This window comes from Schistocerca americana, chromosome 1 (assembly GCF_021461395.2).
Source record: "Schistocerca americana isolate TAMUIC-IGC-003095 chromosome 1, iqSchAmer2.1, whole genome shotgun sequence".
Lineage (NCBI taxonomy): Eukaryota > Metazoa > Arthropoda > Insecta > Orthoptera > Acrididae > Schistocerca > Schistocerca americana.
This window is the reverse complement of record NC_060119.1, coordinates 870,237,554-870,255,357: the sequence shown is the minus strand read 5'-3', so window position 1 is coordinate 870,255,357 and position 17,804 is coordinate 870,237,554. Positions and strand designations below refer to the sequence as shown.

The 17,804-nt window shown below is 45.5% G+C and overlaps 1 protein-coding gene across 1 annotated transcript in view; it reads left to right on the top strand.

Moving 5' to 3' along the window:
• Nucleotides 1-17,804, top strand: part of LOC124547093 (cytochrome P450 6k1-like) — a 165,896-nt gene that overhangs the window by 46,869 nt on the left and 101,223 nt on the right. The window contains exon 2 of the mRNA XM_047125084.1: nucleotides 7,911-8,160. Coding sequence (XP_046981040.1) covers nucleotides 7,928-8,160 — 233 coding nt within the window. The 5' untranslated portion in view covers nucleotides 7,911-7,927. The remainder of the gene's footprint in view (nucleotides 1-7,910; nucleotides 8,161-17,804) is intronic.

The following is a 17,804-nucleotide window of genomic DNA, read 5'->3' as shown; positions in this document are numbered from 1 at the left end:
TTGATATACTTTTGTTTTGCCTATCTTCTTTTTTTTTTTAGTTTTCCTTACTGTTGAGGAAATTGCATTTTCTAGTGCTTTGTTATAATGCTGAGAACTTGTATTATTACAACATCACTGTGTTTCACGTTACAAATCAATAATTTTCGAACAAAATCTGAATTATTTATTGACAGTTTCAGTTTTGCTATATGAAAAGTATTTTTTTTTTGAGTAACAGACAGAAGGATAATTATGTAAACAAAAATGTTCCGTAGGTTTACCCTCTCTCAGTTTCTAGACCGTTGACACCTTTCGGTTTTTAGGGGCATCTATTGAGCCACTGATCACGTACATAAAGAAAAATGGTTCAAATGGCTCTAAGCACTATGGGACTTAACATTTGAGGTCATCAGTCCCCTAGACTTACAAGGGGAGGCCGCCAATTCTGAAATTCAGATTCGATTCATACTGCGCATAATAAAAGCTCATGGCCAGAGGTTTAATGTGGCAAAGCACCAAGATGCACTTCTCAGCCGTTATCGAGAAAATCGACAGTTAAAAGAAACCGTTGCGGTGAAATACTCTCTACGGTTGATAGTTTTCTACAGCGTCGTGGCGCAGCGGTAAGCCCTCGGGTTCGTAATCCGAAGGTCGCAGGATTGAATCTCGCGCCAGGCAATTTTTTTTTATTATTTGTTTTTTGTAATTCAAATGTACACACACACACACACACACACACACACACACACACATATATATATATATATATATATATATATATTTATTTATTATTTTTCCACGACAAACGACTTTCAACAACTTATTATATGCATAAAATTGTTGCAGATTTTATGCATAAAATAAGTTGTTGAAAGTCGTTTGTCGTGGAAAAATAATACTTGAAATAAAACACAATATCACAAATAATATTCAAGTGGATAGAATTTATTGAAAAGTTCGGTATACACTCGCACGTAATTAACAATTAGTGACCAGAAGTAGCTGGAGTATCGCACGAACCAGAGTGATAGTTATCATAGAAACACGGAAAGCAGAAAACAGCACGACATAGAGCACATCTGATAAACGATGCGGTTTTACAAGAACAATTGTTTTTTAAATTATCTGTTGGGAAACGCACCTGATTGACATTCTGAAAAATTGTTCTATCGTTCGTCAGGTTTGATGCATACCACGCGTATCGTATCATATCGGCAAAAATCGGAGAAGACAATTGGTGGTGGACGATGGATTGGATTTTTATACAATCGTCTCTGGAGTTGATGTCACGGTTTCGCTCGATTAAAAAAGCACAATTTTGAAGGCGCTTGATCAAATTTTTTACCTGCTGGTAAAAATACACGACATACGGTTGGACGAGAGGAGTGCACTTTGGAGGAATGACTTTTATAGTGCACGTTGGTAACTTCTTATCGTCCTGGAACATCTCATCGTATAACGCCGGGTTCGTTTGCCAACCCCAAGAGTCGACCAGAAGGAGAAATTCTTTGTTTTGTACGTATGGTTGCAAAGCATTACGCAAGAAGTCCATGAACAAACCCGTTGTTAGTTTACCGGATTTGGAGGATGTAATATCAACGTTGGTATACTTCTTGGCGTACTCGTCGATTGTCTTCTGTACTCTGGGTCCAAACGTACCTGTGGACTCTTGGAGGCATACGAAAACAAGAGGCAAGACTCGTCCAGACATTGTGATTGAATATTGTGCCGTATACGAATGGGTAACCTTGTTCATGTCGTGTCGGGTTACCAGGACAGCCTTTGACCCTTTTTCGGCGAGAGTTCTGTTGAACGTGGACTGGTACTGGCACTCTGACAAACAAAATATAAAAATATCGTTTATATAAGAAATATACGAAATCTGTGTTGTCTATCATATATCAGATTATCATATTCTATCATCATGTCATATGACATTTGTGAACAGCTCTTTACGTACCTGTTTGATCAGTATTAACTATGAAATCTTTGTCGAAGTTAGTTATCAACGTTCGCGTCTGGATCCGAAATGTGTCGCTGCGGCCAAAATTTCGTCTTGGGTAGCCGTGTCTTTCCGGGAAACAAATTTTGTGATTTTCCGTTGCCGAATCCCATGCTTCTTCTTAAATTCGGTGACCCATGTTTTTGTAGCTTTGAAGTTGAAATCTGGGAACTGACTTGCTGCGCCCAAGGCCCACTGCTGCAGGTTTCTGGTAGTAACTTGCTGGAAGTTTTGTCGAGCTTCTACGAAGCGCTCATGCACCAATGAATCGATGGTACAATGTTTATCAAATTTGCTACCGCCACGTTTGATTTGCTCTTCCCACCTGGATAAATAGCCCATATTTGCCAAACGAGAGCACCCCTTTTCTTGTAGAGTCTTGAGACTCCAGCCCGGATGTTCTTTGGCCAGATTGACAGCTCTAATTTTGTAATCCAGAGAAATATAGTCGTACCCTTTTTTTTTTCTTCTCGCCCGGCTCGTATTCGTCTGATGATTCGTTGGCAATGGGACTCGTTTCAATGTCTTCGTAGGCATTATTATCGTCGATTTCATTAATGTCTATCAGTTCCTCATCATGAACAAGGGTATTTTCGGCGAGCATTTGCAGCGTATTCTGGAACATTTCTTCCCCAATTACCATGGCTTCTTCGTTGATTGATGATGACGGTTCTGCTGCGATGCGATTACTGTTACGAAGGAGGCTTTCAAAATACACCAACGCATCTTTCAATTGTTGTTTCGCCACTTCACTGTGTGTAGAATCTTCTTCGATCACATCACTTTCATGCGAAGGGCCCGGATCGCTCTCCAATTGTACCGCCTCCATTTTTCCATTTGTTTAACAGGGTGTACCAAAGCTCTCACGCACGCACTGATTTTCGACGATGTTGTAAGTTGCGCTAGGGACCGCATCTACCTTCTTTCGAAGTTCGCAGGCAACTACGCTGTTATGCTTCGGCTCGTTTCGGCCCATTCAACATCTGTCCTTCAAGAGTAACGAGCGAGTAACGGAGTTTATATTTCATACCTGCCACAGCAAATTTGTGTTCGTGGGGTCTCTATTCTAATTCGAACGTTTGACTTTCCGTCTTCCGTTAACTATACGTGGTAAACATTATGAAGACAATTAATAACATTTGTGAAATACAACTTTGTTTGCGGAAAACATAATGATGTTCGAAGTCGCCTGTTTTTCCACGACAAACGACTATCAACAACTTATTATATGCATAATTGTTGCAACTGATTGCCGGGATATATATATATATGTGTGTGTGTGTGTGTGTGTGTGTATACATTTGAATTACAAAAACAAAAAAAAAAAAGGTTGCATGGCGCGAGATTCGATCCGGTGACCTTCGGATTACGAACCCGAGCGCTTACCGCTGCGCCACGACGCTGTAGAAAATTATTAATCGTAGAGAGTATTTCACCGCGAACGGTTTCTTTTAACTGTCGATTTTCTTGACAACGGCTGAGAAGTGCATCTTGGTGCTTTGCCACATTACACCTCTGGCCATGAGCTTTTATTATGCGCAGTATGAATCGAATCTGAATTTCACAATTGGCGGCCTCCCCTTGTTAGAACTACTTAAACGTAACTAACCTAAGAATATCACACACATCCATGCTCGAGGCAGAATTCGAACCTGCGACCACAGCAGCAGCGCGGTTCCAGACTGAAGCGCCTAGAACCGCTCCGTCACAGCGGGCGGCACATAAAGAAAGCAATCGCTCCGTAGCCTCATACTGTGCACACCATTGGATACCTCCAGTCCCGCCCCCTGTCGCCATTAGAAGCCAATATTGCGGCTGCATGGTAGATAACATGTGGGGCGTCGAATGGCGTAAACATCATTGGCCTTTTGCGACATCGCAAAGGTCTCTGAAACCACATAGTTTCATTTGATGTATGGATGTATTCACTGTACAGTGAAGCTCCTGTGATACGACAGTGGCAGCTTTGGTTTATCAGTAGCATAATTTTAAGTGTTTTTGCAATCATTGTTTACAAAAATCGATCTCAATTAAAAACACTCAGCTTCGAGAATTGAACTCGTGACATCGAGAGCCCAATAGTATAGTTTTACGTATTATGTAGGTCTACTAGATTCAGTTTCAATATTTTTCCGTGTAATATTGGGGGCTAACATTTCGTAGTTGGACAGTGGCACCTTGGCTGTCGCCTATGGCTGTCTATTCCGGCCAGTACCTCCGGTAGACCGACTCTGTACTCAGTGCTCTGTTCCTGTTGAGCTTTCGAAAATTCACTTCGGCAATCTGTTAGAGTCCCAGGCCACGCCAGGAGCAAGCCAAGCTCGCAAACTCAGATGTGAAGATGGACATCGGTTCGAAATGAAATTAAAGTTTAATTTTTTAACATCCGTAGTGTAAAGAAAAATATCAGACTGGTGCGTCACGGTGTGATGCTTTCCACTTTTGCTTATGTACGTTAGTATGCAGGGTGAACACTAATAAAACCTACACGCTGCAGGAGGAAGTACGGTCCTATGGACATGTGTCCGGAAATGCGTCGTTGCCACGGCAGATGGCGCTGACGAATGATAGTTCTTCTGACCAAGTGCCGCATGTTCCTTGTGTGTGCAGGCTGTGTGACTTTTTTTTCCTTTATTGAGTTTCGATTCCCCCCGAAGGGGGCGGACTGGCAGCAGCTTAGTATGCCACTCTTCATCTACAGAATTTGTTTTAAAAAGATGGAGATAATAAATTATAAAAACAGGCGATAAAATCGGAGACTTAAATGGTAACCTGGCGGAAAATAGTGGAACTTAAAAAATAGAACAAAGGGATGATGATGCTAATAAAATACATATGAAGCAGACAGGGAAAATAATAGACAGACAATTAAAAACCACAGTGACAGTCTGGTTTCTGTTCGCAAGAGACATAAAATTCACACACAGCGACAGCATGATTTCTGTTCGCAACACTTTGGAAAGACGAACACTAAACAGTCACTTGAACACTGCACTAAAAAGTTGGCAAATATGACATACCACAGTCGAGGGCAGACAGGGGGAACCTAGAAAGATGATGGGAAAGAAAAAGGGGGGAAGGAGAGGAAAAACGAAGGGGGGGAGAGGGGAAAGGAGCCGATGGAGGACAAGAACCCATAAGAGAGGGGGGGGGGGGTGCTGGGCAGACGTGACAGGGAGTGGGGAAAGGCAGAGGAGGGGAATACAAAAGGACTCGGGGGGGGGGGGAGAAGGGAGGCAGGGAGAGGTTAGGCGGGCATAAAACAGGATGGAAGGGGGGGGGGGAAGAGGGAGCCCAGGGAAAGGACAGAGGAAAGGAGGGGGGTGAGGATCAGAATTGATAGGAGGGATAAATGGAGGGAGAGAGGGCATCATCCGGGAGAGGGAATTCATGGAAGCCACCTTGGGAAAGGAGATGTAGGGTGTAGAGATGGAGGGTAGGGGGAGACACAACAGTGAAGGCGCGGCAGAGGGCGGGGATGGGAGTGGAGAGGAGCAACCAGGGGGTGAGGGGGATCAAGGTGGCGGGAGGTGTAGAGTATGCCAATATGTTCGAGGAGTAGGAGCAGATGGGGGAAAGGAATGAAGTCATAGAGGATCTGCATGGGGGATGGGAGGCGTATACGGAAGGCGAGGCAGAGTGCATGGCGTTTGAGGATCTGGAGGGCTGTGTGACTGACGCAGCGTACTATAAGCAGCAGAATGGTCCGGTATTCGTGTCGTGAACAAGACGAGATGGTGTTCTGTGTACGGCTAAACGAAAACGGTCGAGGGGCAGCACCAACCACATCACACAATATTTCAGGCCTGTTTTGGTCGTTTGTGTGATCATGGGTCGTTTCAGACAGACGAATGTGCAGGGAGGCGGCAGAGTGTGCATACACCAAGATTGGAGGATGGGGTTCTCCGAGATATTGAGACAAACCCTAGTACAAGCTTCACACAAGTGGGCTGCCAACACGGTGTAAGTCAAAGTACGATTATGTGTATCCTGCACGACAACTGCTACTATCAATGTCACCTGCAATTAGTGCAAGGATTGTCAGCAGCGGATATCCAACTACCGAAATGATTTTGTCGATGGTGTTTGCACCAGGCCATCACAATTATGGGGTATCTGTCATCAGTCCTCTTTACCGGCAAAGCAACCTATACCAGAACTGGCATCATCAGTCTGCTTAAACGTCATCTATAAGCTACAGACATGACACATGGTCAGAGGAACTTTCATTCGTCAATGCCATTTATGTACATTGATCAGCCAGAACATTATGACCATCTACCTAACAGCAGGTTTGTCCACCTTTGGCACGGATAACACTGGCGACACGTCGTGTCATGGAAGAAATTAGGCCTTGGTAGGTCGCTGAAGGAAGTTGGCACCCCATCTTCACACAATTCCCGTAAATTCCGGCGAGGGGACGATGAGCTCTGACGCGACGTTGAATCACATCCCAGATGTATTCTATAGGGTTCAGATCTGGTGAGTTGGGTGTCCAGCACGTCCACTGTCTTCCTCGAACCACCCCATCACTCTCCTGACCTTGTGACTTGACACATTATCTTGTTGACGTCGGGAAACATGATGGTCATGAAGGGGTGCACGTGGCCTGCAACCAATGTACGATACTTCTTGGTCATCATAGTGTCTTGTGCGATCTCCAATGGACCCGTGGATGCCCAAGTGAATGTCCCAACAGCACAATGGAGCCACTGCCTGCAGCATAGTTATTGTGGTGTGCATACTGTATGACCTTCAGTACACGCACCATCAGATTATTTGACTTGTCGCTCTAACAAAGTAGGCGAGTGTCACCAATATGTCTCGTGGTCTTATCGTGGCATGTTTATCTTCTTCCATTAGGTCAGATGATAGAAATACCACTTGCACGCTTAGTGTAGCAGATTGATGGTGACCAACTTTAAACAGAACTTGATTAATTTTCACACACATTTATTAAAATAGTAGCAAGCATAAAAATTACTTAACTTGGTTCTGGATGCTATTTACAATTGACATTCTGAAGTTCCTTTGGTGTTGGTACGTTAATGTTATTCTCACATATATCTCTGATACTTGACAAAAGTGTCTATATGTTTATCTTCATGGCTATGTACAGTAATATGGTAATCTTATTGGACGCAGACTGAAACTTGACTATAGACTGGTACAGACAAATGTAGAACTCATAGAGACTGTTGCGGACAAATGCAGACTGACTAATCAGAGGTCTGTACACTTGTTATAATACCTCTCCGGTTCATGTATCACTGCGCAAGTGTGGTCCCTGAGGAGAAAAGGTTCTATGTTAGCAGCAATCTCATTGGCTGCGTTACATATTAATATGCGGATCGGCGGAGGCAGAATTTGGTCCGTCTCTATGGCAGCACCATCTCGTAGTGCGGAGACGGACGAGTGCTGCGCCTGCACTGTTGTGCTTAGCGGGGCGCGCTCTAGTGGGAAAGTTGTGTATGAGCTGACTACGCGGAACTATGTTCACAACAGTTATCAAGAGCTGTTCCCTTTGAGGACGACTGATTCCCGCCCTCCCATCGGCATGATGAAGAAGGTATCGGGATTCATCAGACCATGCAACCTCTGCCACTGCGCCAACGTCCAGTGGCGATGGTCATGTGCCCATTTCAGTCGTAGTTGCCGATGTCGTGGGGATAACATTGTCAGATGCATGGGTGGCAACGATGCATTTCTGGATACACGTTCATAGGACTTTTTTTTCCTCCATTTCCAGTCAGGAAGTCGTCCGTGCAGTTTCTCGGTTTATGTTCACCCTGTACATTTCTGCAGTTTTATCAGATCCTGAAGTTCCTCCTTATCTATTCCTCAGAACAATAATGTTACTAGGATTGTACACTGAGCTCCTTACTGCTATTTACAAATGTTTTGTGTGTGTTAATTGGTGCCGCAGACTAGAAGACGGCCGCGATGCTGGGCGTGACGTTGGTGCTGGCGTGCTGCGCTGTGGTGGCGCTGCTGCTGCTGTACGGCTGGCGCCAGTCGTACTGGCGCGACCGCGGAGTGGCGTGCCCGCCGGGCTGGCCGCTGCTGGGCCACGTGGCCAACCTGTTGCTGCTGCGCCGCTCGCCGGGACAGTTCCTGCGCGACCTCTACTGCGCCGCGCCCGGCGAGCCCCTCGTTGGCTTCTACATCTTCGGCAGGTGAGTCGCCGGCAGGCTTCGAGTTCTGCGCAACGATGAACATTTGAGGCAGGCCTGTGTGTCGGCGTGGTATCAGGACGCCTGAATATCGAGCCTGTGCTCTGTCGATTGAGTTATCCGGACCAACTGAAAGCTTCATCTTGTCACTGATTCCTCTCCACACGTTTCTGGCTCTGTATTGGGCTGAGCCAAAATCACACTCAACATCAACTTGCAAATACGAAGGGCGTTCAGTAAGTAAAGCAACACATTTTTTCATCTGAAAAAACGTGGAAATTGTTGTGGGACGCTGTGGAATATTCCCGCTTCAGCCCCTATAGTTTCACGAAGTCCCGATAGGTGGCAGCACTATACATGGTTTTCAAAATGAATCTTGTAACGGAGGCGCATTCCAAGCAGAGAGCTATCACTTAAGTTTCATTTGGACGAAAACCACAGGATCGCAGATATTCATAGGCGCTTGCGGAGACCTCGCAATGAACAAAAGCACGATGAGTCGTTGGACGGGCAGCAAGGTCGCGCAAGCCTGTCAAATCTCCCACGTGCCGGCCGGCCGAAAACAGCTCTCACTCCTGCAGTTTTCGTCGCCACAAAAATGCAAACGACCTCCTCTGTCTCCATGACAGTGCATGGCCTCACACAAGTATGCACACCTGGGAGAAGCTCATAAAGTTTCATTGGACTGTTCTTTCTCATCCTCTCTACATCCCGTATCTCGCACCTTCTGACTTCCATCGCTTTAGCCCAATGAAGGACACACTGTGCAGGGAGCAGTACGCGGATGTTAGGGAAATTATTGATGCAGCAAAGCCGCGCGGGATTAGCCGAGCGGTCTAAGTTCTGCAGTCATGGACTGTGCGACTGATCCCGGCGGAGGTTCGAGTCCTCCCTCGGACATAGGTGTGTGTGTTTGTCCTTAGGACAATTTAGGTTAAGTAGTGTGTAAGCTTAGGGACTGATGACCTTAGCAGTTAAGTCCCATAAGATTTCACACACATTTAAACATTTTGATGCAGCAAGACGTTAGCTCCGACTTCGACCAGTAGAGAGGTACCATGCTGGTACGCAGGCCTTCCAAGTAACGTGGCCTAAGGTCGGTGCATTGAATGGAGTTTATGGAGTAAAACAGGGTTTCGTAGCCAAAATCGTGGGGAATAATATAGTGTACTGGAATCATGAATAAAACCAACCTGCTTTCAGAAAAAATGCGTTTCGTTGTTTATTGAAACCCGTTCATAAATACTCAGCAGCTGCCATACAGCTTGTGGAGACGGTACTTCCCTTCTCTTCTTCAGTCCATAGACAGTGGCCAAGCCATTTTCCATGGTACCCTGTTTCCTAATGAACTTGTTCTAGCAGGATATGGGGAGCCTATACGCAAACGTTTTGCAAGAAGGTATAGCATTGATTTTAGGTAAGTCCCACCCTTTCATGATAATTTTTCTAAACACAGTTATTAATTACCAAATGATTACATTTTAATGTGACTTTGCCAGCGTTAGGAATGTAAATAAGTCTATTACAGTCGTTCGACTTCTGGACACTATCCTGTTTTGGGGTCATGGCTAGTTAATTTCAGTTACCCTTTGCGAAACAGTTACAGAGCAAATATCTTTCCATAAGAACAATTAAGAGAAAACAATAAGCTGTCCATTACAGCAAGGAAAATTTCAGGGTAATTCTTTCCAAGCTTTTAGCTACTGATTTGAGACACTGTCAGGAGACTTTTAAATGAGTGCTTTACGGCATTCTATTAACAGACGCGGCACACAGTATGCTGGCAGTAAAGAGTCATTTACAGGTTCACTACGAGGTCACCATATTGCCAGTCGAATGGATGAGGGTGGTGGGCAGAGGTCGTGCCTTTGGCTGCAGCCTAGAGTGGGACCTGATGTCCAGCGTTAGCATCAGTGACACCCACTGGACGTTTTCATTTGTCCCCATAACCAAAGACATTCACTATGCAGATGCGGTACATTCCGTGAACCGCACACATGCGTACAGTTGCACCCTCTCGACAGACTTCCAAGTTTCTCACGCCAGGGCTAGCAAGGACGTGTCACTCACAAAGGCCAGAAACAGAGCCGCCTATGCTGTTAGTATCTTCCTCCTAGCAGTCTGAAAAAAAATTCTGTGGGTTTGGCCATTCAGCTGATTGACCAGCTCAGATCCTTCGTCTCGCCAATCGATGTACTTAACAGTTTTCGTACCTGTTCAATAACGCCTTCTTTTCCCATGCTAAAAGACACAAACACACGAAGTTCCTCTATGAAAGCATCTCTAAGTTATTTTGAGTTAGCAAACTCTGTTACCTTCATTATGTAATTATGAGTGGAAGGTAAGAGTTCAGATTCAAAGAGCCTGCACTTCACAAACCTTTAATCTACCAGAAAGACACTCTTAGCTTATTCTCATTATCAGTACGACAGATATACGAGGAGCACTCTATAAGTAATGCAACACATTTCGTTTTTGAAAACAGATGAGTTTTCTTCAGGATTCCAATACATCATTTCATTCCCCACTCTTTTGGGTGAGAAAACCCTATTTTTCAACGTAATCTCCGTTCAGTGCGACGATCTTACGTCACTTTACTGGGAGGGCCTGATTGCCCGCATGGTACCATTCTACTAGTCGACGTCCAAGCAATGTCTTGCTGAATCAATGATCTCCACATCATTCCATACTGCTTCCTGCGGAGTGCATTCTTCATTGGACCAAACAGATGGATGTCGGAAGTTGCAAGATCTGGGCTGTAGAGCGGATGACGAAGAAGTTATGATTCTCTCGGGTGCGCAGACGTTTGCGACACATTACGTTGTCATCGAGAAGGAAAAATTTGTTTGCATTTTTGTGACGAAGTTCTAACATTGCAGGAGTAACAGTCGTGTGCGGACGGCCAGCACGTGGGACACTGGACAAGTTTTTCGCCCAACGACTCACCATGCTTTTGCTTACTGCCAGGTCTTCGTAGACATTCTGTAAGCGCCTATGAATGTCTGTGATACCCTGATTTAACGCCAAAAGAAACTCAGTGACAATTGTCTGCTTGGAACGTAATCCGTTAGAGACGCTATTTTGAAGGCTACATACGCTATGCGATAAAAATATCCGGACACCCCCAAAAATATATGTTTTTCATATTAGGTGCATTGTGCTGCCACCTACTGCCAGGTACTCCATATCAGCGACCTCAGTAGTCATTAGACATCGAGAGAGAGCGCAATGGGGCGCTCCGCGGAACTCACGGGCTTTGGACGTGGTCAGGTGATTGGGTATCACTTGTGTCATACGTCTGTACGCGAGATTTCCACACTCCTAAACATCCCTAGCTCTACTGTGGAGACGTGAAGGGACACATACAGCACGAAAGCATACAGGCCGACCTCGTCTGTTGACTGACAGAGACCGCTGACAGTTGAAGAAGGTCGTGATGTGTAATAGGCAGACACCTATCCAGACCGTCACACAGGAACTCCGTACTGCATCAGGATCCACTGCAAGTGCTATGACAGTTGGACGGAAGGTGAGAAAACTTGGATTTCATAGCCGAGCGGCTGCTCATAAGCCACACATCACACCGGTAAATGTCAAACGACGCCTCTCTTGTTGTAAGAAGCGTAAACATTGGACGATTGAACAGCGAAAAAACGTTGTGTGGAGTGACGAATCATGGTAAACAATGCGGCGATCTGATGGCAGGGTGTGGGTATGGCGAATGCCCGGTGAATGTCATCTGCCAGCGTGTGTAGCGCCAACAGTAAAATTCGGAGACGGTGGTGTTATGGTATAGTTGTGTTTTTCATGGAGGGGGGTTTGCACCCCATGTTGTTTTGCGTGGCACTATCGCAGCCCAGGTCTACATTAATGTTTTAGGCAACCTTCTTGCTTCCCACTCTTCAAGAGCTATTCGGGGATGGCGACTGCATCTTTCAATACGATCGAGCACCTGTTTATAATGCACGACCTGTGGCGAAGTGGTCACACGACAGTAACATCCCTGCAATGGACTGGCCTGCGCAGAGACCAGACCTGAATCCTAAAGAACGCCGACTTCGTGCCAGGCCTCTCCGACTGACATCGATACCTCTCCTCAGTGCAGCACTCCGTGAAGAATGGGCTGCCATTCCCCAAGAAACCTTCCAGCACCTGATGGAACGTATGCCTGCGAGCGTGGAAGCTGTCATCAAGGCTAAGGGTGGGCCAAAACAATACTAAATTGCAGCATTACGGATGGAGGGTGCCACGAACTTGAAGTCGTTTACAGCCATGTGTCCAGATACTTTTGATCACATAGTGTATAGCGGTACCATCCATCGGGACTTAATGAAACTAATGGGGGTGAAGCTGGAATATTCCACGATGCCCCAAAACAATTTCCACACTTTTTCAGTCAAAACTAGCCGAGGGAAAGATTGTGTTGCATTACTTGTTGAACGCCCCTCGTGCAATGGAGCCGGTAGAATCATCTAACACTGTTCCTCTAAAATTGATTCTGTAAACTTTCCAATTAGAGTTCTGTGAAAAGAGTGCATTTTTCTACCATATACTCTCATATGATATTCCTCGTACCGTAGGAACCAGGCTGTTAGAACTTGATCAGTGTGTGCCCGAAGCCTTTCTTTCATTCAGTGTGTTCTGCGATGACCCCACATATTTGACCAGTAATTTCAGTTGGTGGACCCTTTCATATCTTGAAAGGAGAGACAGCATTGGTCGTATGTTTTTGTTTATTATCGCAAAATAGATTTTCGGTCACTTAGTGACCATCTTCAGTGCTGTAATATATAACTTAAATTAGTAAGCACTGGTGTCAATAAGCTTACGGCGATCACGTAGACTATGTGATCGCCGTAAGCTTATTGACACCAGTGCTTACTAATTTAAGTTATATATTACAGCACTGAAGATGGTCACTAAGTGACCGAAAATCGATTTTGCGATAATAAACAAAAACATATGACCAATGCTGTCTCTCCTTTCAAGTATACCCATTATCTGGTCGTTGTGCACAGGACACTATGGAGTCGCCAATCAATACTCTTTCATATCGTTTCATATTGCTACATTTAGATATGTAGTTGGTGTGCACGAGGGAACAGGTACTTCACAAAAGCTGAAGTACTTTAATTAAAGCTATTAGTCATACTTAGAGCTATTCCACACCAATATCTTACTGGAAGTCCCCTTGGGAGCAAATACACAATAGCAATATTCCTGCCACTTTTGAAATGCATCGAGAAATTCTTTCTTTGTTAGGGTGGTTAGTACCCACTGCAATTTCACTTGGATCTTTCCCACTGTATCAAATATTTGATGCTTCAATATGATTTTCATTTTGGGAAAGACGAGAAGTCACACGAAGCTAAGATTCTTGATTATGTGGTTAGGGCGGGTGGGAAGGGCTGTAATATTAATGTAGTCAAAGGTTCCTGAGTAATTAAGATGATGTCCCAGCACGACAGGGACCACCGACGTACTATCCATATTATCACGTCCAGGCGATAGCAGCGCCACCTGGCGAGGAATGACTGTTAATGAGAGACATGCACGGTGCACGTAGTATTCGTGAGCGCGTTGTCCGTGTGCATTTGGGGAAGGCGCGTGATCTAAGTTTGACCGAGGGCAGATTGTGATGGCCTGGAGGCTCGGCACGAGCATTTCGGAAACTGCACGACTTATCAGGTGTTTGAGGAACTTTGTGGTAAATGTCTCCAACACGTGACGACACCAAGGTGAGACCACGTCCAGGTGTCGGGGGGTTGGGTGGCCACCCCTCAATACAGATGTCGGACGTCATAGGCAGGGCAGACTGGTAAAGCAGGACAGGCGGTGAACTGTGGCGGAACTAACATCAGACTTTAATGCAGGGCAGAGTACAAGTGTGTCTTAGTACACAGTGCACCGAACACTCCTAAAGATAGGTCTCTACAGCCAATGACCCATGCATGTGTCAATGTTAACATCCCGATACTGGCAACTACGACTGAAGTGGGCCTGTGACCATCAACACTGGACACTGGCGCAGTGACAGATCATTGCATGGCCTGATGAATCCTGATACCTTCTTCATCATGCCAATGGGAGGGCGTGAATCCGTAGTCCTGCAGGGGAATAACTCCTTGACACCTGCACTGTAGGATGGAGAAAAGGTGGTGGCGGTTCCATCATGCTGTCGGGAACACTGATGTGGACATCCAGGGGTCCAGCGGACCTCGTGCAAGGCATCAGGACGGTCAAAGAGCATGGCACACTGGTTACATACCGCGTACACCCCTTCATGACGATCATGTTTCCCGGAGGCAGTGACGTTTTTCAACATGATAATGCTCCATGTCACAAAGTGTGCTGGTGTGGTTTGAGGAACACAGTGGCGAGTTCCGGTTGACGTGCTTGCCCCCCAACACGCCAGAGCTGAATCCAATTGAACACATCTGGGATGAGATTGAATGTGGCGTCAGAGCACATCGCCCTCCTCCCCGGAATTTACAGGAATTAGGTGACGTGTGCAGACCTAACAAGGCCTCATTGCTTCCATGTCACGACGCGTCGCCGGTGTTATCTGTGCCAAACATGGATATACCGGCTGTTAGGTAGGTGGTCCTAACATTCTGGCTCATCAGTGTAAATCTAACTTCATAGTTACTCAATAACAAAACACGTCTGCAAACAACTGATTCGTCAGCAGTCTGAATGGATGTGTTTTTCGCATTGTTATGAACTCGTACATTGTATACCTGTAAAGATAACAACTAAATTTGAAACCCTATCTTTTCAGTACTGACGAACCACCCTCCACTTACAAAGTACCCGTTACTCATTCCATAAGTTGCCGATCATCTGATTCGCCGTTGCTTCTTGGCAGTGAGGTTGGAGTTGCTTCTTGATGGTAGTACAGCTCGATCAGAAAAAGAGGTGGCAATGCAGGCGCATTCAATTTCAAAACGTTATTGATTTTCGATGAATTATCAACCAACATATAGCAGATTTGTGAGTCGCCAGATCCTAATGTCATATACTGATAGGTTGTACATTGTTGATCTTAAGGCTGTTGGAAGTCAAGGAGGGCATTCTATGATTCGGAATCACAGACCGCAGACAAAGTGTTCGCCTTTAGGTTACCGGAGGTAAACAGTACCGCTAGAGCCCTGCATACACTCTGGGCAGCTGTCCCATGGGAGAGGTTTCACTTCAGAGATTAACTGCCAACGCCATCAATCGCCCAGACGCTCTTGTGAGGCGACGTAGAGAAGGTAGTCACAGACAGGCCTGTCTTAGCATATGCCGCAAGCTTGATATTTGTTTCTGGGAATAGCAACGTCAGTGCTTTTACACAGTGCGTTTAGAGTCAGATGGCAAATGGATAAAACTGCTAGAAGAGCTGTCCCTATTCGCCAGAGACCTCATGGTGGGCCCAAATGACGTAAGGCAATTGCTGCTAGACATAATAGGAATGGCAGTAACGTTTAGCTTTCAGCTGAAAGCTGTTGCTATAAAACTTGGAGTTTGTTAATGTAAAGGTCAGAAACATCCCCACCTATAGCGTAGAAGGAGGGAAAGGACCTCAATGTGGTTGGCCAGAGGCATTAGGGGGTGTGCTGCACGTCAGACTGGCCGATGTCTGTGAAGTACCAGCTTAGTAAGCGAGAAGTAGTGCGCCGCCACAATTCTATCAAAACCCAGGTTTTCTGCACTGAAGGGAGTTCTCAGTCAGACTGTTGGGATGACAGTTCCGTGTCGCTCGACACTAGAATCTGGTTAGCAGCAGCAAGTTACACTCACTTGCAGTGCTGCTCTCGCAGTTTTATACACTATCAAAAGTATCCGGACACATAGCTGAAAATGACTTACACGTTCGTGGCGCCCTCTGTCCGTAATGTTGGAATTCAGTATGGTGTGGGCCTATCCTTAGCCTAGATGACACCTTCCACTCTCGCAGGCATACGTTCAGTCAGGTGCTGGAAGCTTTCTTGGGGAATGGCAGCCCATTCTTCACGGAGTCGGTTGGTGAGGCCTGGCACGAAATCGGCGTTCCAAAATATCCCAAATGTGTTCTTTAGGATTCAGGTCAGGTCTCTGTGCGGGCCAGTCCATTACAGGGATGTTATTGTCATGTAACGATAACACCACCGCCTCCGAATTTTACTGTTGGCATCTTCACGCTGGCAGGCGACGTTCACCGGGCATTCGCCATACCCACACCCTGCCATCGGATCGCCACATTGTGTACCGTGATTCGTCACTCCACACAACGTTTTTCCACTGTTCAGTTGTCCATAGTTTGCGCTCCTTGCACCAAGCGAGGCATCGTTTGGCATTTACGGTGTGATGTGTGGCTTATGAGCAGTCGTTCGACCATAAAATCCCAGTTTTCTCACCTCCCAACTAACTGTTATAGTACTTGCAGTGGATCCTGATGCAGTTTGAAATTCCTGTGTGATGGTCTGGATAGATGTCTGCCTATTACACATTACTACTGTTGGTAGTCTCTGTGAGTCAACAGACGAGGTCGGCCTGTACGCTTTGGTGCTATACGTGTCCCTTCACGTTTCCACTTCGCTATCACACTGGAAACAGTGGACCTACGGATGTTTAGGAGTGTGGAAATTGTCCGTGAGTTCTGCGAAGCATTCCATTCCGCTGTGTCACGATGTCTATTGACTACTGAGGTCGCTGATATTGAGTACCTGGCAGTAGGTGGCAGCACAATGCACCTAATACGAAAAACGTATATTTATGGAAGTGTCTGAATACTTTCGATAAAATAGTGTACTTACATTGCTGCTTGTGTTTGCCACTTCTGTTAGCCCTCACTCCACGGACACGAACACAGACTTCTGTTGTGCAACCAGTTGCCTCCTTCGTTTTTTCTAACATTTATCGTTAGCCTTCAGTGTAGTAGTTAGTCTGACTGCAAATAAATAACCAGACCCCTGAGTATCCTTGAGTCTTCTACTGCGAGCATCCTATCAAGTCCCACAGTCCTCGCCTGCAATCAACCTACCTTCACTAGGAGTTTATTATTCTGCGTTAGCTCCTAACTGCTCGGAAATTACAGACTACCTCTAACCCCCTATCTTTCTTCTATCCTATGTTACGAGACGACACTAATACAACGCTACACACAGTTTTAACTTCTACATTAAACTGTTTATACTGTGATAAGTTTCTTAGTATGTTGTGCCCAGCCCTGCAGTACACACAGACAGTTTTGACTGGCTCCCACTCTCGGCTGCTCCCACTGTTAGCTCCTGCTGCTACCACAATCAGATTAAGACGAGTTGTAAAGACGTTTCTTCCAATACGTCTGTCACTATTTATAAGTGCCTAGTGTAATTCTGGTGAACACAAAGGTAATCTAGGTCCTCTAATGAGATAAAACCATATTGCGATCGCTATAGCAACATCGTTGCTATATGCAGACTCTAAGTAAGAAATGATAGGCAAGTTTCGAACAGTTCGTCGCTATAACAAACACGTGCATTAATCCTTGCCCAAGCAATCGTACAATCGTACAGTGTAAGTGAATTCACGAGGACATCAATACATACTGTAGGTATCGAGAAAGTCGCGAACGCGAAAATTAGCCACTCAGCCCAAATTGTTAAGAGAAAGAACACATGCCAATAATGAAGCATATTCAG